General features: G+C 36.8%; 1 protein-coding gene across 1 annotated transcript; it reads right to left on the reverse strand.

Annotated features, from left to right (window-relative positions):
• Positions 1-420: 420 nt before the first annotated feature.
• LOC128563526 (serine/threonine-protein kinase pim-1-like) lies at positions 421-2,120 on the reverse strand. The gene has a single exon (XM_053558892.1). The coding sequence runs from the start codon at positions 1,975-1,977 to the stop codon at positions 1,309-1,311; it is 669 nt and encodes a 222-aa protein (XP_053414867.1). The 5' UTR covers positions 1,978-2,120; the 3' UTR covers positions 421-1,308.
• Positions 2,121-21,874: the final 19,754 nt, after the last annotated feature.

Consider the following 21,874-nt stretch of genomic DNA (forward strand, 5'->3'; position numbering starts at 1 on the left):
TCACTGAATAAAGTATTTTTTTGTTGTTGTTAAAAAAAAAAATAAGATCTCTTTTATTCCCCTGTACAGTATTTCACTCAGATAAAACCAGCAGGCTACATGCTGCTCAAAACACAGCCCCAGAGAGGATCCAGAAGGCCCCCACCCAGAGCTTTTTCTTATCTATGCTATATACAGTCAGCAAAGCCCCTCCCCCACCACTCTTGGAGCCCAGACCCACTCAGGTAAGCAGGTGAGGGGCCCCATGAAAGTTGGGGAGCTGCAGCGCTGTCCCGCCTGAGTCCCGTCACCCCGTGAACAGGGCAGCCCTCCCCAAAAGGTCCCCAAGTCAGAGGAGGAAAGGAGGAAAGAAAACTAGGGCAGCAGCTGTGGAAGCCTGGAGCGGGAAGGGAACCAAATAAATAAATACATACATACATAACATCCACCTCCAGGTTAGAATGCGCATTTTTCAAAACGAAAAACAAAAAACATGTAAAATAACTTAAAAGGCAAAATTTTTAAAAAATTAGATCAACTACAATCCTTTTGTATACTACCATGCCACTGTACACACATTTACAGCTTTTCTGTTGATTTGCATTGTTTGTGCATTTTGTGTGTGTGAGGTCTTGGCTTTGAAACAGTTAAGTAAAAACCAAAAAGGAAGACCAGTTCACTGGGAGTTTTACTAAAGGAGGCAGAAAAAGGGCAGGTGGCTCAGCATTTGGCCCTGTAGCCTCTTCCATGGCACCTTTCATATGAAGGAGAGGGTCAGGGGGGACAGGGATGAAAAATAGGGAACCAAACCCTGGCAGATTTTTGGAGAAGCAGCAGGTAAAGGAGGCAAGTTCAAGTATTTCTCCCAGCACAGCCGGAGTCCCCACAGAAGGCACTCAGAAGAGTCGGAAGAGGTGACAGGGACTTAAAATGGTGCTAGTCCTATCCCATCCCAACTTGTTTCCCCCCCTTACCCCACCCGTCACGGCATTCAGCAGAACTTGTGATGAAAGGAACAGTTTGGTGGCAGGGTTCTGACCCACCCCCACTCCCACTCCCAGAATTTTTGGGAGTCCAGCAATGCTGGACACCTATGAGGAGAGAGCATCTACAGGAGAGGTTGAGGCCTAGGGCGCCTGGAGTGTCTCTCTTCCCCCCTGCTGGGAGGCAGCCTCCAGGGGCCTGGGGTCTGGAATGAGTTATAAATGTTGTTCCTGTATCAAGCACTGTCCTGCTTGGCGAGAAGTGTCACTGGTACTCGGGAAGCTGGAGACAGAAGCTTCCCTTCCCTTAAGCATCTGACAAGGAGGGGAGGACCTGACAGAAAGGCTATTTGCAGGGCCCAGGCAATAGGCTGTGGAGATGAATCTCAGCAGTTTCCTGGGGCAGAAGGACATCTTGCATCCACGGATGATTCTGGATTTCCTCGAAGGTTGGCCTATCTGATGGTCTCAGGGCCAAACACCATCTAACGAGATGCTGACACTCTGAAGAAACCCTCTGCCTGAAGAACACTTGGCCCCTGATGATCTCTTCGTCGTGCTCAAAAGGGATATCTCCACACACCATATCGTACAGCAGGATCCCTAGGGACCGGACAGCTGCCGACCTGCCATGGTAGCGATGGTAGCGGATCCACTCTGGAGGACTATACACTCGGCTCCCATCAAAGTCCGTGTAGACGGTGTCCTTGAGCAGCGCCCCCGACCCGAAATCGATGTGCTTGAGCTCGCCGCGATTGAGGTCGATAAGGATGTTCTCGTCCTTGATGTCGCGCACCCCGCAGTTGTGGCAGTGCCGCACCGCCTCCAACACCTGCCAGAAGAAGCTTCGGGCCAGCTCCTCTTGTAGGGCCCCCCTTTCCGTGATAAAGTCGAAGAGGTCTTGCACCGGGACCTCCAGGATCAGGACGAAACTGTCGGGCCTCTCAAACCAGTCCAAGAGCCTAATGACGCCGGAGAAGCCCGAGCTCACCTTCTTCAGCAGGACCACTTCCATAGGCACTCGGGTGCCATTGGGCAGCTCTCTCCAGTCGGAAATCCGGTCCTTCTCCAGGTGCTTGATGGCCACCGGCAAGTTGTCGGAGACACGGATGCCTGAGTACACCCAGCCGAAGCCGCCGCTGCCCAGTAGCGGGCCCACCTGGTACTGGGACTCCAGGGGCTCCTTCTCCTTGCCGGGCGCCAGCTTGGTGGCGTGCAGGTCGTTGCAGGGCGCGGCGCGCAGGTGGGCAAGCGAGTTGATTTAGGACAAGAGCATCCCAACCTCCAGGGTGTCGGCGCAGGGACCGTGCCCGGAGGAGCCGCAGCAGTAGCAGGGATTGGGGTTGTGCCGGTGGCTGTGTCTATGGCTGGGGCTGGGGCTGTGGCTGCGGGTGGCGTTGCGGCTGGGGCTGCGGCTGGCGCGGAAGGCCGAGGCCGAGTCGGAGGACAACTGGGGGCGCTGCCGGGACTGGCTGCGGGAGGGCGCGCCCGCCGGGTCAGGTAGCGCTGGGGGCGGCAGGGTGAGCGGCTCGTGAAGATCGTGCGGCAGCACCGTGGGACAGAGAAGCTGGTGGCTGTTGCTGCTGCTGCTTCTGCGGGTCCTGCCGCCGCCGCCGCCGACTCCTCTCAGGCCTCCTCCGCCACCGCGGCCGCTGCAGCAGACCAATAAAGTATTTTTTAAATTTCAGAATATCACAGTAGTATACGCATTTTGACTACATGATTTGATACATTTCAGGTCAAAGTTATAAGTGTGCTCTTCACCCAGAATATGTGCTTAATTCCTGTTATGTGTGAGTTAAGTCAACTCCTCCCCTCCCTCCCACCTTCCTGATTCCTATTGAATTTTATTTCTCTATGAGCCTATAGTGTGGATTGACTAGTTCCATTGTAGTATTGAGTGCATGCGCTATTTGTTTTTACATTTTTGCAATTCTTTACTTATAAGAATGGTCTCCAGTTCCATCCATGTTGGTACAAAAGATACTAGATCACTTTTATTCTTTTTTTTTTGATCACTTTTATTCTTATGTTGGGTAGAGTGCTGTGGCGTCACAGCTCACAGCAACCTCGAACTCATTGGCTTAAGTGATTCTCTTGACTCAGCCTCCCAAGTAGCTGGGAATACAGGTGTCCACCACAACACCCGGCTATATTTTGGTTGCAGTTGTCATTGTTGTTTAGCAGGCTTGGGCCGTTGGTGTATGTGGCCAGAGCCCTGCTACTGAGCTGTGGGTGCTGACAAATACCACATTTTATTAATCCACTCATGTATTGAAGGGAAGTTGCATTGTGTTCTTAACTTTGCAATTGTGAATTTTGCTGCTATAAAAATTGGAGTGTGAGTGTCTTTAAAAATAAACACACACAGGCACTGTTAAAAAGTTTTAAAAAGAAGAAAATGCGAGGCAGAAATACGTAACTCACCAAACCTAAAATATTTGCTTTCTGATCTTTTATAGAAAACGGGTGCTAATGATGCCAGCTGTATGTCAAAAGAAACAGAAAGTTGTCACCTCTGATGAAGAGGCAGAAATTGAAAGGAAAAGTGAGCCAGGGAATTTTCTAGAAGAATAGAAATGTTCTCTATTTCATGTTAGTTGTGATTACAAGGGGGTGTAAGATTTTCAAAACTAAGTAAACAGACATTTGAATTTTGTAATTTTATAATAATTCATATTACAAAAGATAATGGGTAAAGCTATGAAAGAATGAAAATGAAAATTACAGGGTGGCTCACACCTGTAATCCTAGCACTTTGGGAAGCCAAGACTGGTGAATCACCTGAGCTCACAATTTTAAGACCAGCCTGATCAAGAGCAGGACCCTGCTATACTAAAAGCTATCCAGGCATTGTGAAGGGCACCTGTACTCCAACTGATTGGGACGCTGAAGCAAGAGGATGGCTTGAGCCCAGGAGTTTTAGGTTGCTGTGATCTATGACTCCATGGCACTCTACTGAGGGTGACAAAGTGAGATTTTGTTTAAAAACAACAACAACAACAACAAACCTACTATTTTTAAAGAAAAGTGAAGGTCTTAAATGAGCATTTGAAAGCTAAACCCTTGACAACCCTAAGGGTTCAAAGAAAAGCAGCAAAAGTCCTGTAACAGACCCAGTTCAGTGCCCTAAAGGTGGCCCATTAGAAAGCCAGCTGTTAATTAGTCAATTTATAAAGCAATCCTTGCACTGTTCCTGGTGCTGAGTAGAATTGTGTCGTGGACCAAGATGAATCTCAGGACCTCTGTTGCAAAGCTTGTCACGGGCAGCTAAGACATATAGGAACTCCAACATGGTGTAGATTACAGCTCAGCTGAAATTTTCACAACTTGGTGCACCACATGCTAATGACTCATCAATGACACCTCTGCCACTTCAAGTTGTTCTTGAAAATCCAGCCTGAAAATTCTATACTGGTTTCTCTGAATCAGCTGAATTTTCTAGGCTTTGCAAATTTCCAGACTAAATACAAATGGAGAGTCACTGGGGTGTATGATCAATGTGGGATAATCTGGATTATAGAGCCCCAAATTAACTTCTTGATAGACTGCCTATAGAAATAAATGATGGTAGAATTGTATTCTTTTATTGTTTTTGTTTGGGGGGGGGTGCACTTTGAAAACCAAGATCTGTAAGTTTTCATTCTGGGGCATAATTGTGAGAGGTCTGATTTCAGCAGAAAAATGCTAAATACTAATAGTTGTTAGATAATATTAGGAAAAATAGTCATTGAAATAAAAGGATAGTCATATACTGAATATGAAAATTATCCGTAATATCACTTTCCATTAATGCCACATAATATACACATACTCCATGTATGACTATGCCACTATGACTTTGGCACAGCCCTTGGATAAAGATGAATGGAGTGGAAAGCCCAAGAGGTGTGAACAGAAAACGATGAGGAATAATTAGTTGAGGAGACATGTCTGATGCAGCCTGCCATTGAGTCAGCCGGGAAGAGACAGAATCTCGGAAACAATGTGAGCAATAAAGAGAAGGCAAGACCGATGTGACTTAGGTCATCGCCATGAATTGGTCACAAGGATATATAATTCCTTTATAATCTCTAACGGTTATTCCCAAACAGGATTCTGGGCCTTGCTTATTTAAAGATACTCCAACAGCATGTTGAGTCACTAGATCTGTGTGAGTTACTGAAGTTAGAAACTACAGATTTGTGTGTCATTTTATCATTAAAACACTGCTTTTGTGTTACCCTTCTTGGCTGTAACTTAAAATCCAGAGGCTTGATCCTCAAGAATCTGAGATAACAGTAAAAATACGCTTTTTGGTTAAGCCTGTTAAGGTTAGCCAAGTGCTATATTCAATTTATAAACTTTGGCATTATTCATATACAATAGGAAAGATACAGAGAGGGGGAGACTGACCTGGGGAACATTGTTTAAAATGTGGACTATAAAAGCCTGACCCTTTAACTTACATGCAGAAGATATTGAGCTTGTGGAAAGGTGATAAAAAAATCTACATATGAAATACTTAACTTTAAAAAAAAAATTGCCAAATGTAAGCCCTGCCTCAGAGACTGAAATGTAATAATACTCAAGGCAGTAATGTAATAGTATATATATAAATAATTGTATATAAATAGAGATGGGAAAGTGTCTTTGAAAAATGAAGACACGCCATGAGACCAAGAAAATATGTCATAGACTACTCTTTAGAGTGATATAAAAATTGCTTACAAAATAAATAGAAAATTTATACACCACAAACAAAGATGTAAAGGGAGATAGATTTTGTATTTCTTTAATAAGGGCTACAAGCTGAAAAGGGATGCAACAGTCTCCGAAGTGACACATGAAAGGTATCTGATTACTCTGAGTAGAAGATAAATAACTGTTAACATGAGAGACTAATTTAAAACCTAGCAAAATATTTTTTTCTTTATTTTAAGAAAAGTTTAGAGAAGCAGTGTAGTAAGGGTGGAAATTTACACCTGCTGATAATACGTGTATATTCATACCTTTAGTTGTGCCCCCAAGAATCCAGTACTAGTCTTTGTTCCTGCTACCAATTCAACAAATGAGTATGGAAGATACAAGTACTAAAATAAAGAGCTAGTTTTAGAGTAGGAGTTGGTAAGGTGTGGAGATTAGTGGTATGGAATAAAAATGTGACTATAAGAGAAAAGTGTTCAACAGTGTTCCATTGCTGGTTGACTTATGCACAAAATTGGTCATGAACAAATTTCCTTTATGTGATAAAAATTCTTTGAAATATCAAGTACATGAAGAATTTTAGCCATGGCTATTTTATAATGATGTAGTATTAATTTTGAGTATAAAACATTATTTCAGGAGGCTAAAATATATTTCCATTTTATATGTTCCTTACTCGGTAAACCTAAGTCGGACTCCCAAGTGTTTTCTGTAATCAGAAAAACGATGAATGCCTGAATGACATTGTTTTTAAAACATATGTTTATTTGGTGTCAAAGTTTCAAAGCAACCTATGATAGCTATAAGCAGCAAGGCAGAGAAACAAGCAAAGAGAGAAAATTTTGTGCACTGAGGATGGAAGGCAGACTCCATGTTCCACCTTCTTTTTTTCATCTACCAGATAAACAGCCTGACAAGTATCCTTTTGGAAATTTCTCATCTCATATGCATGCATATGCTAGCTTAGGGACACACACACAGATTTTTATTTGTTTTTACATAAACTATGTCATACTGCTTATATTAATCTGCAAATCGGTATGTTTTTAAATACGTATCATTTACATCTGTGTAAATCTAAATAAAAGACATGTTTAAATTAATGTGCATATGCAATGTTACAAAAGTGAGATTTTAAAATATGGTGAAACTTTTAGAGCAATTCTATATAAATATATATCTCCCAATTCCATCAACTCATTACACCTCACCCTACCTATCAGTAAACAATTGGTTATAACCAATACATATCCTCCAGCATGTTAGACATATTCTAACCCCATACATAAAATGTCTTATTTGCAAATTAGTTTATGTTTTTGATAAAATAATCCAAAAGGTACTTTTTTTTGGCCTAGGAATATAGTGAACCAAAGCCAAATGGACATTTTATTTATGTGTATGCTTTTCTATTAATAGTATTTGACAATTTCTCCGTTTTATAGGTAGGTGCATGACTTATGAGACTGAACATAAGCAAAATAGCACCCATTTCAACCATGATAGAGAGTAGATACAAATTTGTCTTCATATGTTATCAGGAAAAGTATTGAAGATCACTGTACGGTAAAGAAAAGTTTAGACCATCTTTCTTCCCTTTTTTTTTTTTTTGGTAAAATTTATAAAATATTCATCCAATAATTATTGGAGCCAAAACCATTCTAAAGATTTAAATAATTGTCTGTTTTTCACTGTTAACATTATCTTTTCAACATTTTTTTTTTTTTTTTTACCTCTTCCAAATAAAGTAGATCTATTTCAGGTAGATGGGCTGGAAGGACCACCTGATCTATACTCGTAACTTTCAGTGTGACTCCAGTTTGAATGGGGGTTTCAATGACATCTTCGTATTTTTTTAACGTTAAGTTAATGGTGGTGAGAACATATTGTACTCAGAGAATCTTTAAATCAATCTCCGATTATATCCAAGTGGTCCTGCGTCAGTTTCACCCAGCCTATGTTACATGAACCCTGTATGACATAACCCTTGAATTCCTCTAGCTGTCACTCTGTGCACAGTTGAGTAGTGAACACACTATGGGTGCATATGTGTTGGCGTGTGTGTGTGTGTGTGTGTGTGTGTGTGCGCGCGCGCGCACATGCGTGCGCTTGTGCTCTCTCCCCCAAAGGAATGTGCAATCCATAAAAGTAAGAATTTTGTCTACTTTATAATATTTTCTCATTTTAACTTTTAAATTCTTTATTAATGCATAATAGATGTATCTTTTATGTATCAGTAATATTTTCAGGGTCCATGTGGCAATTTGATACATTTGTATAATCAAATAAGGATAATTTGGATATCCATCATCACAAATAATTATCTTTTCTTTTGCTAGGAACATTTGAATTATTCTTTTCTAGCTACTTTAGAATGTACAATACACTAATTGTTAACAATAGTCATCCTACTGTTCTTTCAAACATCAGGTCTTATTTCTTCTACTATCAGTGTATTTGTACCTATTAATCAATCTCTGTCCCCGCCCCCTGCTCTTACCAGCCTCTAAACACCACCATCTACTGTCTATCTCCATGAGATACACTTTTTTAGTTCCCACATATAAGTCACAACATGAGATATTTGTTTCTGTGCCAACTTGTTTTACTTAATATAATCACTAGAGTTCCACCTATGTTGCTATACATTACGGGATTTCATTCATTTATGGAAGAATGTTATTCCATTGCAGGTACATATGATATTTTCCATTTATCCATTCATCTATTAATGGAGATTTAAGTGGATTCCATATTTTGACTACTGTGAAATAGTTCAGAATGAACATGGGAATGCAGGCATCTCTTTGATGTATTGGCTTCCTTTTGTTTTGATATATCCCGAGCAGCAGAGTTGCTGAATTATTTGATAGTTCCTTGTTTAGTTTCTTGAGGATCTCCCTTACTATTTTCTATAGTGGCTGTACTAATTTACACTCTCAACAACAGTGTACAACATTTCCCTTTTCCTCATATTCTTGCTAACATCCATTTTCCTTGTCTTTCTCATAAAAGCCATTTTAACTGGAGTGATATGATATCTCATTTGTGGTTTTGATTTGCATTTCTCTGATAATTAGTGATGTTAAGCATTTCTTCCTATACCTGTTGGCCATTTATATATTTTCTTTTGAGAAATATCCTTCAACCACTTAATAATTGGATTATTTATCTTTATATACTGAGTTGAAGTCCTTACATATTCTAGTTATCAATCTTTTGTTAGCTGGATTTTTTTGTTTGTTTGTTTTTTGAGACAGTCTCACTTTGTTGCCCTCGGTAGAGTGCTATGGCATCACAGCTCACAACAACCTCAAACTCCTGGGCTTAAGCAATTCTCTTGCCTCAGACTCCTAAGTAGCTTGGACTATAGGCTTCTGCCACAACATCTACCTGTTTTTAGAGATGAGATCTCACTCTGGCTCAGGCTGGTCTTGAACTAGTGAACTCAGGCAATCCTCCCACCTCAGCCTCCCAGAGTGCTAGGATTATAGGCGTGACCTACCGTCCGTGCCTGGTGGCTGTCAGGTGGATAGTTTGCATAGATTTTCTCCCAACAGTTTTAAATACTTAAATATTTACAAACCAATTCATTTTGTTGATTGCTTCCTTTATTCTGAAGAAGCCTTTTAGTTTGATATAGTCCAATTTGTCTATTTTCACTTTTGCAAACTGTTTTTTTGGGTCTTACACAAGAAAAGCTTTGCCCAGACCAATGTCCTGGCAATGTTTCTCCAATATCTTTCCAATGTTTCCTTTCAGTAGTTTCATAAGTAAAGGTGGTCTATACTCCTAGGTTGGAAGGATTGATATTATTAAAGTGATAATACTTCACAAAGCAATCTGCAGATTTAATTTAATTCATATCAAAATACCAATGACATTCTTTACAGAAATAGAAAAAAATAATTTCAAAATTTATATAGAACCATAAAATATTCTGATAGGCCAAAGCAATCCTGAGAAAAAATAGGAAATATGGAGGCATCACATTACCTGACTTCATAATATAATGTACAGTAACCAAATCAGCATGGTACTGGCATAAAAACAGACACAGAGACCAATGAAACAGAATGTAAAACCCAGATATTCACAACCAATTTTTCTGACAAAATTTCCAGGAACATTCAATAGGAAAAAGATAATTCCTTTCATAAATTATTCTGGGAAAACTTGATAACCATATGCATAAAAATACAACTAGACCCTTCTCTCAGAAATAAAATCAAAATGAATTTGAGACTTAAACCTAAGACGTGCTTGATTTTATTTCTTGTTATATTTGCAATACCCAGAGCATTGCCTGACACACAGATGAGCCAAAACTCTTATTGAATAAATAAAATGTGTAGTTTCAAGAGTTCAAAACATTTAAAAGATTGTAAGCACCAGGATAAAGACAGCTACTCTGCATAATCTGAGGAAGTCAAAATACTAGTAAATTTTTAACAGAATTGATTTCAAATTTGATATTTTATTTTTATTATAATTACAATGCCCTATTAACCATATTTTGATTATTACTGATTTTTATGATTACTTGATTATTGATTATATATAAATGACTTCTACCCAAAAGGTTAGCACACTTCCAACCAAAAATTATATTTTACCATTTAACTTGCCATTTACTTGAATAAAGTGTGTGGAAGTTGTTGGCATAAACTATATTCACCTTCCCTCAAAAATCTTTGAGCAGGAAAAGGATAGTATCCACCATAAAAATGCCCGGAAAAAAATGACTAAGACATTATCTTTCTCAACATTCTTTTTACCCTAACTCTGTGGTTATTTTGTCCTTATAAATTTCCCAGGGAAAACTCTTAGGATTTTCCTTAACTGGCTCCATGAAGACTTCAGCCTCAAAAGAAGATTAAATACCCCGTTTCCTCAAAAATAAGACAGTGTCTTATTTTAAGGTGTGCTCTCAAAGATGCGTTAGGTCTTATTTTCAGGGGACGTCTTATCTTTCCTGTAAGTAGGTCTTATTTTCGGAGGATGTCTTATTTTCGGGAAAACAGGGTAATAACATTCTTGTTGTGACTGTGTTTGCATCTATAGAAATTTTAGTAAACATTGTTCTTTGCTGGGGATAAGGGAGCTGCGACAGAATTATTGTCAGCATAACTGAAATTGAAGCCACAGGTCTGTGTTTTCCAAGATCCAAGGTGCAAATCTGATTTTTCTAATACCATAGATGCATTATAAAGTAAGTCAGTTATATATTTTTCTAAATTTTAGATGGTGATATTATCTTAATGAGAACTATTTAGACAAGTTTTCAATTACTTCATTCGACATCTCACAAGCCTCAGCAAACCAAGTCTAAGAAAGGAAACTACTTTCAAAACACTGATCGTATCAGAATATTGCCATATTTATACATAGAAGTACAAAAGTAAAATGAATAAATGAGAGGTATTATACTTCTCATGAAAATTTTTGATATTGGAACTTTTGTATTTTGATATTTGCTGAACAAATGACAACTCATCCTGCCCCGAAGCCCATCAAACTGCTCACCAATGAAAGGAAGGATATAAAGTCGCAATGACACAGCTTACGTAGAAAACCGATCAATAGCATGCAGCTATACAGAAAAGTCTCTTCCTGATAGATACTCTGTCTCCCTGAAAATAAGACATCCTCTGAAAATAAGACCTACTTACAGGAAAGATAAGACGTCCCCTGAAAATAAGATCTAGCACATCTTTGGGAGCACACCTTAAAATAAGACACTGTCTTATTTTCGGGGAAACAGGGTATTATGTTGGAAGGGTTGATTTCTCATATGTGATCTTCTCTTTGAAAAAGATTAAGACCATCATAATAACAGCAAGTAGCAGGAGGTATGCAGCCACTCTGTACTTTTCAGGAAAAACAGTCCTGCAGCCTGACTTTCACTCACCTGCCTTTTGCAGAGAAGCTGTATGTGAAGGCTCATATTTGCCAATTAATTTATTTAGCCTAATGAATCAGTTTGGAGACAATCGCTTCAAGTAGGGGGAAGTTATGATATAAGCTTTGACTTCTTTCATCCTGAGTTATAAAATTGATGCTAGGTGGGTTCAAATCAGAAGATATTTACTTCTCCAGGAAGCAATTTCAGTGATCTATAGTTCCTCCCAATTAAATAAAGCATCACGGTAGGCCATTTATAGGCTTATTGGCTTGCTGTGCCGAGACTTTCTATAGGCCTAACAATTCAATAAGAGAGAAAATGGTGAATTAAGTAACTATGGGGCATTCAAATGTCCTTATATGGTAATAATGAAAACGTTGACTGTCACAATGCTTACTCTCCTCCCTAATTATCAACAGTTAAGTTGTAAATAGTATTTTCCAAACCCAAATCACAGCTATATGAGAAAAGAAAATACAGTGTAATGAAGAGATAGGTGGAGGAACGATTTAGAATTTTAAAAAAGAAATTTCTAATTTATAATAAATATACATGAAGATGACATATATATGAATCAAGAAAGGATACTTGCAGTAAGGGGATCTTTTACAGAAAAAATAAAAGCTATTAGAGTTAAGAAATATGTGTGGCTTTCAACATAAAATTCAACAGAAATAGAAAAAATTTTTGTAGAAGTAAAACCAAATTGTCCAAGATTCTATTTTTAATGATATTCAAAATAGTTGGAATTCTACCAGTTCTTTCTCAACTACTTTTCACTTATTCAAGCCATTTCTTATCTGACCTTCCATAGTTGTTTCCTAAGTGTTCGTCTATTTTACACTTGTGTTTTTAGTTAGGGTTTACTGTCTATTTAGTGCTGGGATGATCATTTGGACTCGGACATGAGTTTCGTGTTGCTCCTAGTTAACTCATTTTAATATATCCTCATGATACTTACAGTGGAGTTGGTATAAATCTCTAAATGTATTGTTATTCATGCTCTACTAATTTTACACAGATCTACTTTCAGTTCTTCACACATATCAAGTCATATTCTACCTGAGTCTTCATAGACGATGCACATGGTGTCCACGTTTCTTCATGAGCGGGCATTTTTCATTTTTCACAGTCCTTAGAGATACTTCCCCCCAGTTTCTGTATAAATATAGGTTACTTTGATATACTTTTCAAGGTCCTCTTTCACATTTGGTGGGAATGTAAAATGGTATACTCAAATTGGAAAATTCTTTGACAGTTAAAATATGCTCATACTGTGACCCAGCAATTCCTCTCCTATAAACTTATCCAAGTAATGACGATGTGCTCTCATGAAGATTTACAAATGAAATGCATAGAATCATTCATCAGGAACCAAAAACAATACATACTCTGAAGACACCTTCATTAGAGAGTGAATGGACATTCTGATATAGTCACACAATGGAATACTACTCAGCAATTAGAAAGTGTGTCTGTTGATCCACGCAACAATGCCAATAAATCTCAAAAACATTATATTTAGCTTTCCACAAGAACAGTGGATATTCTATGAATCTCTTCATTTCAATTTCAAGAAAATGAAAGGCTAATTTATAACTATAGACATCAAAATTGTTGGCATTCATGGGGGTCAGTTTTTAATGTGATTGTACAGAAATTAATTTGTGGTAAAGAAAATATCCTGTATTTTTATCTGAGTTTAGTCACATTATTGTTAATGTATTATATATTACTCCATACAAATATACTTCCCATGTTTTTTTAATTACCTTGAAATTTTACTTTAATAATCATTGAAAACTAACTTTGCCCAGCTCTTTTCGTATATGGCTTTTGTTGTATTGATAAAGTTGCTTGGGCTTAGCCTGATTTCTAACCAAAGTACCAACCGCAGAGGATATGCTTGTTGCCAATATTTTCTCAATTTTTGTTTTGTCTTTTGCCATTATTTTCTCTTTTACTCTACATATTTTTATTTGACCCTATGAAATAGAAAAGCATATTTATAATTCATATGCGACAGGACTGTGTAGCAGCCCATACAGCCTATGGCTAGGTGGAGTGAGAGTTCTAAGAAATACCTGTATAGCTCAATAATGGAACACCTTGATGGAAAGGGTATGGAGAAGGATTTAGCTCTAACAAGCATGAGAGCTCTGGAGATGAGAGCAGTGGTGAATTGGCAGTCTCTACACCTGTGGTGTTGAGAGGCTCCAGATCAGCCTTACATTAAGCTGGAGGAGAAGGCAGTCGGGAGCATGCGCATTCTATCACAGACCCGCTTACTCTGACTCTCCTGCCTGTGGAACACCAGCACAGTATCTCCCTGCTGAAGATTACCAAGCTCTGCTAAAGACTAAGATCTATCTATTCTAGGACTGCTTTACTCTCTCTAAGACACTCTCCCTCTCCAGCTAAAGTAGATAGCCCTCAGGCACCTAACAGACCTGAACAAGGTAACTTAGTGGTCCATGTCTGGAACCTAGTTAAGCCAGGCCTGAGACCTGGCGAGTCCTGGGCCCTGTCAAGTGGTGTCAGGAATGAGACGTGACAGGATTGGATATTGCCACTTCATCAGATTTCTCTCCCCCACCCCAACTTTGCTCTCTGTGTCTGCAGCCTTAATTATTTGAATTGCATACATTGCCTCCCTAGATGTCTTGTTTCTCAGGGAGGTTTGGAAAATGAGAAGCACAGAAAGGAAATCAGAGGGTAAAGGAAAACCAAGGTGGGCTATTTATTCTTCAGGATCACTCTCTGGTTGATTCTCATGAGTTTTCCACATCAATAGTGAAGGTCAAAACTCATGTATCCCCTTCCAGCAATCCTCTCCTCGCGTGTCTGCAATTGTTTCCCCCTCTTACTACTCACACGGAAAGTTGTGAACAGTTTCTCCAACATTACTAAGCTGGGATCATTGCTCTATTTTTATTGTTTTTGCTTTCCTGTGCCCTTCCCTGTATCATTCCTTTATTTCCCTTTCACTCTTAAAAACTAATATTGATTTTCCTAACTTTGTTCTACTTTATAATTTTAATGCATATATCAGTTCCCCTTATCAACATATTGTTTGTGCATATTTTTGAGCCATCTATAAATGGTGTAACATATTTTTACTGATATATTCAGTAAAATAGTTGAAATAGTTAAAATTCACTTATATCTCATAAAATGCTTTCCTGCCTCCCTCCTACGATTAAAATTCTGGTTGGATCACAGGTTCATGGCATCAAATTTTCTACTTTCTAAGATCTGTGAAAGTTATGATACTGTCTGATGGCTCAGGGAATCTACATTCTTGTTACACCACTCCCCACCCTGTGCAACTTCAATTGTGTGTGTTTCAGCAAAGCAGTTCTCTTTAAAGACAAACAAAGCAAAACAAAACAAAAAACCTAGTAATATTTAGTATACACCATTGGAGCAAAGAAATTTAGCCAGGGTAAAAGTGCTGACATTTTTTTGAAGCAATCATGCCTAGATTTTTCAAAAACTTTCTTTTGTTTTCCAAAATATTTTATTAGGATTACTACTTCTGAAGAGTCATGATTTCATTATGTAGACTTTGAAAATAACAATTTTATAATTCTTTTTATTTTAATGTAAATTATACAGTACTAAGTCTTTCTATTTGTGGTCTATTTTTACAAGGATAGGAACTATGTTGGCAAATGTCACTTTTTAAATTTAAGTAATTATATCATCAAATAAGTGATTACTATTATCTTAATTTATTTTCATCAAAGTAACTATAGATATGTAATTTACCTTCTTTAATATTTTTGAGTGTACAGCTCCATGGTAATAAATGTATTTATATACAGTTTTTCCCCTTTAATCTCATATGCTCTTCTCAGCCTCTAGTGGCCACTAATCCACTTTATATTCATGGCATCCACTTTTTAGCCCCCACATATGAGTAAAATCATGCTATTTTTTTTTTGTCAAACATTTTCTTTTTTTTTTTTTAAGTCAAACATTTCTGACTGAAGATATCACGTTTCTTCTCTAACATGGTCCAATATTCCTTATAACTTCTGTTACATTGTTAAGTGGGATAAATTTTCCTAAATCTCGCTCAACATCTAATGATCTGCCTTCTGTAGAGGGCGCTCACTGATGTCAATTTCACTTTATATCTCAAAATAAAACGAACTTTGTGGGTAGAGAGGATGCTAATGCATACACATTTTAAGAAAGAAAAAAATGTATTACAATTATAACACTCAAGTCACGTTTCACTGCTGCAATTAGGAGAGGTGTTCAAACTTGACATACTCATCTTTTGTTACTGGTATATGTGACAATTGTAATGCAGGTTTTTTTTTTCTTTCCTAAAAAGCATATACATTTTTTTGTCACCCTTTGTATGTGTACATGTCATTGTGTGTGTGTCTATCATTTCAGACACTCATATTCCTTTTAGTACATGGTAAACAGCTCATAGCCCCATTTTCTTTATGGCCTATATTATTATAGTTCACCATTGTCAGATATGTAAGATATTTAATCCTGTACACCTTGTACAGGTACATATATTTACACATATTTAACAGTACTGTTTCTCAGTTTTCTTACTGTACACTAAAGATTATTTCATAACTTTAAGTTCCCTTATAGAAAAGGTTAATAGTCTTGTAACTTTATATGGAAACATAAAATAATGGCTGTATTGGATATTATCAATTATCTACATTTAGATATTAAGATGAAATACATGTGTTAGGCTTGCTGTAAGTAGTAAATGTTTCTGAAGAAATTTATCGAAATAGAGACATTTGAAATCCCCCCCCAAAATTCTGTTAGATTCTATGATGATAAAAGACGGGCTACTAATGAGTTTTCTACCTTTAGAAAGTTTGAAAGTGTTGTGGTTGTTTTGCTCTAGTTTGTTGTTATTTATTGGCTTTTTGTTATATTACCTTTCAAAATAACATTTGCCCAATAAAAGTTTGGAAACAAATACATAATTTAAAATAGTCTGTATTACATGTGCTTTGTTTATAACTATTTTATTTCCATTAAACTATATTAAAATATTTCAAGTCATGTATGCATATATATGCAGTAGTCTTGATTCAGTTCTCTTTAATTCCTATCGTATCAAATCCTTTACATTCTCGTGAGGTTTTGGTAGAAATTAAAACAACTTAAATATTTTATTGTTCCATTTAAAATTATTATATATATTAACAAACTAATTTTTATAGATTGAATCAATGACCTTAGACATCTAACCATGTTTTAAAATATTGCTATATGACTACCCAGATAGAAAACAATTTAAGCCAAAAAATATCCTTGAGCAGTCTCCAAAATTCATAATTTCAGTTGGATTATCATTAAAATTTAATACAAAGTAACTATATTATACTTTGGTAGCAAATACCTCATAGGAGCCTACCTAAAAAAACAGAAAACAAAAAAACAAAACCTCATAAGCCTTCACAAGGTTATTGTGAAAAATAAATCCAGTAATTTAGAATATAATTGTCTGAAGAAGATTTAAAATAAGAAAAGTTGCACGCATCTATTAGTTATTCAGGCTTAGATACTGTCTGTAAGACATATTAAAGTGTTAACTGTCATTACAAAATGCATAAATTTGAGTCCTCTATTTAACATCTAACAAAAATAATATTACCACAATGGCAACTTTTTTCAAACATAGAATGGTTAATTTTACACAGGATGTTTACAAGAATATTCACATCTATTTACATCTGGGCAGAATAAGGGATCAGAGTCAAATATAATACCTTGCAGTGTTATTTGGGGTTAGGAAAATGTGATTAGTGAAGGGCTTATACCATCTTAATTTAAAACAGACTAATTAACATTGTTCTTTATGAAAGTGTTTCCAAAACTTTTGAAGAACAATAATAAAATATGAAAATATAATCAATGTCAACAGACCTCTAGATGATCCTGAGTGCCCCATGCGGGAGAAATTTCACAGAAGTCTACTTGTAACACGTGTGCAGTGTGACCAACGCAACATAAATGTGTTCTCTTCGCTCCTAGGAGATGAGAAACACATGTTACTTCTAATCGAAATCAGATGATTTTTGAAATGGCTTGCAGACAAGCAGTATCTTTCTATCTAGAATAGGACACTCAAAATACTTACCCTAATTGAAATTTGGGAAGATTCTTCTATTCATTCCCACCTTTAATATCTGGAAAATATATACTCTGACAGTAGATTTGAGTTTATCAATTACCTTCACTATGTTTTTATCTTTTACATTTTATTATTTATTACGGTATTCCTCACTTAATCAATTTTTCTATTTTACTTTATAGAAAAAATAAGCAAACAACAAAACTTCTTATTTCAATTTGAATTCTTATAGACTGTTTCATAAGCACAGTATACAGTCAATGTCTTGATTTACACAGAATTAAAATTATTTATATATACATATAAACACATTTATTTTAATATATTTATATTATCATACATTTAAAGAAAAAAAAATTTCTAATTCTCAGATGCAGGAAAGTTCCAAAAATGTAGTATCTGGCTTTATTTTTGTGATGTACATATAGTCTTTGCCAATACTGAATACTATCAGGGTTCTAATAGGAATAAGATTTCTATGCCAGGGTGGTGCCTGTGGCTCAAGGAGTAGGGCGCCGGTCCCATATGCCGGAGGTGGCGGGTTCAAACCCAGCCCTGGCCAAAAACTAAAAAAAAAAAAAAAAAAAAGATTTCTATGCCAAATATTGTCAGAACATTTTTTTTCTAGAGTGGGCTAAGTTATAACTACATGTTTCCTTACGAAGAACTCGTTTTCTGACTAATTACAAAGACTAGGCTTATTTTTCTGCTTTTATAATATTCAAAATGAAATAAAAGTATCTAATTCACAAGGTTATTGTGAAAAATAAATCCAGTAATATATGGAAAGCATATAGAAGTGCCAAGATCATAACAGGTAAACAATAACAATTATGTTATTAATATCACATATGACAAGATTTCAGAAAAAAATCATTTTTCTCAGTTGCAGGTTTTCCCAAAGATGTATTTTTTAAAATGTATAGGACTTGGCTTGGCATCTGTGGCTTAAGCAGCTAAGGCGCCAGCCGCATACACCTGAGCTGGCCTGCCAAACAACAATGACAGCTGCAACCAAAAAAAAAAAAAAAAAAAATAGCTGGGCATTGTGGTGGGTGCCTGTAGTCCCAGCTAGTTGGGAGGCAGAGGCAAGAGAATTGCTTCAGCCCAGGAGTTGGAGGTTGCTATGAGTAGTGATGCCACGACACTCTACCCAGGGCCACAGCTTGAGGCTCTGTCTCAAAAAGATAAATAAATAAAATAAAATATATAGGACCATATAAGTGCATATTGTTAGACAGTCATAGCTACAAAAACATGCATTCCTCCTTATGTTTGCATAGCATGTTCTCTAAAGAACAAGAAGCAGATAAAAGGTTTGGGCCCTAATTAAGTATATTCAAAATAGAAGATTTTAATGTATGAATTAAAATAAACTTGTTGATTTAAATTGAATTATTACAAATCTATTAAATAATTTGACCAGGTACCTTACAGAAGTAGGAATGCAATACAATGTCATTTAAACATTTCTTAGAAAGGTTAGATAAGAGGAATAAGTACACACATGAAAAACAGTGTAGCTTAGATCTCTGGACAAGGCTGTGAGGGCTACACACACAGAAACCACAGGTACAGGCTGCTCTCATGGACTTGATGACAAGATGAGGAGTCCTTCATCTTGTCATCAAGATGTCCTTTCTGCATCTCTCAGAAAGTAATGCTAATGTCTTGGTTCACACTGAACCATGAAAGGATAGAATTCCTAAATGAAGACTAACGCATAGGAATAGTGCCACAGTTCAGCATGAGGGTGGCCTTGTAATAAAATGTCAAAGGCAAGGGACAAACCATTTTCTTATAGCCATTTCTGAAAAATCAAGTTTCATGATCCATATGAATTGACAGACCCTTTTGCAAAGTAGTAGAGACATTGCTTTTAAAGCATGGAGCAAATGGGAGACTCCATTGACGTCAGGAAATTTAATTTATGGGGCTTCCGCTGCTTTTTTACTAGATAGAGATGGAGGAGGGAATGTTTACTCATCCCACAATCTCAATTGCCCTCTCACAATAGATAGAAGTATTTGCATTATCGAAGAAGCATAACAAAATTAAAAAAATAAAAATAAAATCAACAAATTAGAAAAAACTGAGCATCCCATTAACACATTTCTGAATAGATTTCCTAGAAAATACAAAATAAGAGATTCTTACCTACTTGTGAAACCTTGAAATGTTTCAGTGTCCTGAGGGAGGATGCTAACAGGCACGGACGCACATTTCTCTTGCCATTGTACAATTTTCGGGGAGCTCTGAATGGTTTAGAGAAGTTGAAAAATGCAAACTTTACGCCTGATAAAAGTATGTTTAAAGTTTGTTTTAAATGTTAAGCAGTTATAAACATGATCTCAGTTAATTAGGGCACCAGTATTTATCTACATTTTCCAGATGAAACAGCAGAGGATTACACAAGTTAAGTAAACTATCCCATTTCACATAGTAAGAGTTGGAACAAATACTAAAAACACTAATTCTGTTTGATACTATATAACAATAGCATGGTGCAATGGTTTGCTACAGTTTGCATCGTGTCCCCACAAAAATATGTTAGTCTTATTCCTAAGTGCTTCAGTATGTGTGTTTATTTGGAAACAGGGTCTTTACGGGAAATAGGGTCAAGTTGAAATGAGGTCATTAGGGTGGGTTCTAGTCTATATGGCTGGTGTCTTTATGTTGCGCGAGGGCCGTTTGGGTGGTCAGTGATGCAGAGTTTAGACCTGCTTATTGAAATAGTGTGAGACAAAGGTGACTACAAGCTCTGGTGGCATGTAGCAAACTTCTTTATTTCTGACCAGCTTAAATAGCCAGTTCTGCACGTACATACTGTTAATCAATAAACACACAATCACTTCATATGTATATTGTAAGGAAAAATTAATCCTTTCCTGGAATCTGCTAATCTACTGATCCATTTGATACTCATTCTTTCTATTATATTTAAAATTAATAGTCCTGGAAAAACATGCCATTAGCCATTTTTCCTGTAAGCTGCTAAGTCACAAGACCACTATGGAGAAAAGGTTGATTGTTCTCCTGCTCCCTGGAGACCCAAATCACCTGGAGGCTGAAATCTTATCTTACAAAACCACAGCCTGGAGATTCCTGGGACTTACCAATGCCGTGCTTGCACGTCCTAGCCCCATGTCCAGCTTCTGAGCACTGACTGGGCTTTCACCTCCAAAGCACTCAGGCTTAACGGCCTACTTAGGGGTTTCAGCTTGACTGTGCAAAGTAAGAATTTGTCTCTGCTCGCTCTCAGAATGGTGGGCACAGAGGCATATAGGCCTTTCACCTATATCTTTATAGAAAGAGGAAGTCTGGACACAGGCATAGACACGCAGAAGATATATAGAAAACAAGACAATCAGATAACAAAAGTGATGCATCTGTAAGCCAAAGAATGGCAAGGACTGTAGGCAAACACCAGAAGCTAAATGAGGCAAGGAAGGATTCTCCCCAGACCATCAGAAACAACATGGTCTTGCCAACACCATGAGATGTTTAGACTTCCCATCTCTCAGAATATTATGCAATTTTTTTGTATAATATATAAATATATATTATATTAATTATATTAAATTATAATAATTGGGCCCTAATTAAGTATATTCAAAATAGAAGATTTTAATGTATGAATTAAAATAAACTTTTTGATTTAAATTGAATTATTACAAATCTGTTAAATAATTTGACCAGGTACCTTACAGAAATAGGAATGCAACACAATGTCATTGTGTATATTTTATATATAAAATATATACAGTATATTTTGTATATATACAAAAATATATAATATATATAAAATATACAAAGATTTGTATATACAAATATACAAATATACAATCTTTGTATATTTTATATATAATCTTTGTTGTTGCTGCTGTTCTAAGCCACCTACGTGACAGTACTTTGTTACAGAGACTGTAAATTTGTGCATTTACGTCTTTAACAAAAAAACTTCAGGAATTCTAATTTTTGTGACTTATTTGCAAAATGCAAGTTTAAAGTATATAGGGGGATATACAAGCTATAAAACATGAATCTTGTCTCATAATAAAGTGATTTGTCTTTGTGAATTTTAACTATTCTGTAGCAATAAATTTATACAACATATATTATGTGTGCCTATACCTTTCGGGTTTACTATTACTTGTTATATGCTATTTGTTAGTTGCAGTGGCAACTGCTGAA

The sequence above is a fragment of the Nycticebus coucang genome, chromosome 13 (genome assembly GCF_027406575.1).
Source record: "Nycticebus coucang isolate mNycCou1 chromosome 13, mNycCou1.pri, whole genome shotgun sequence".
NCBI classification, from domain to species: domain Eukaryota; kingdom Metazoa; phylum Chordata; class Mammalia; order Primates; family Lorisidae; genus Nycticebus; species Nycticebus coucang.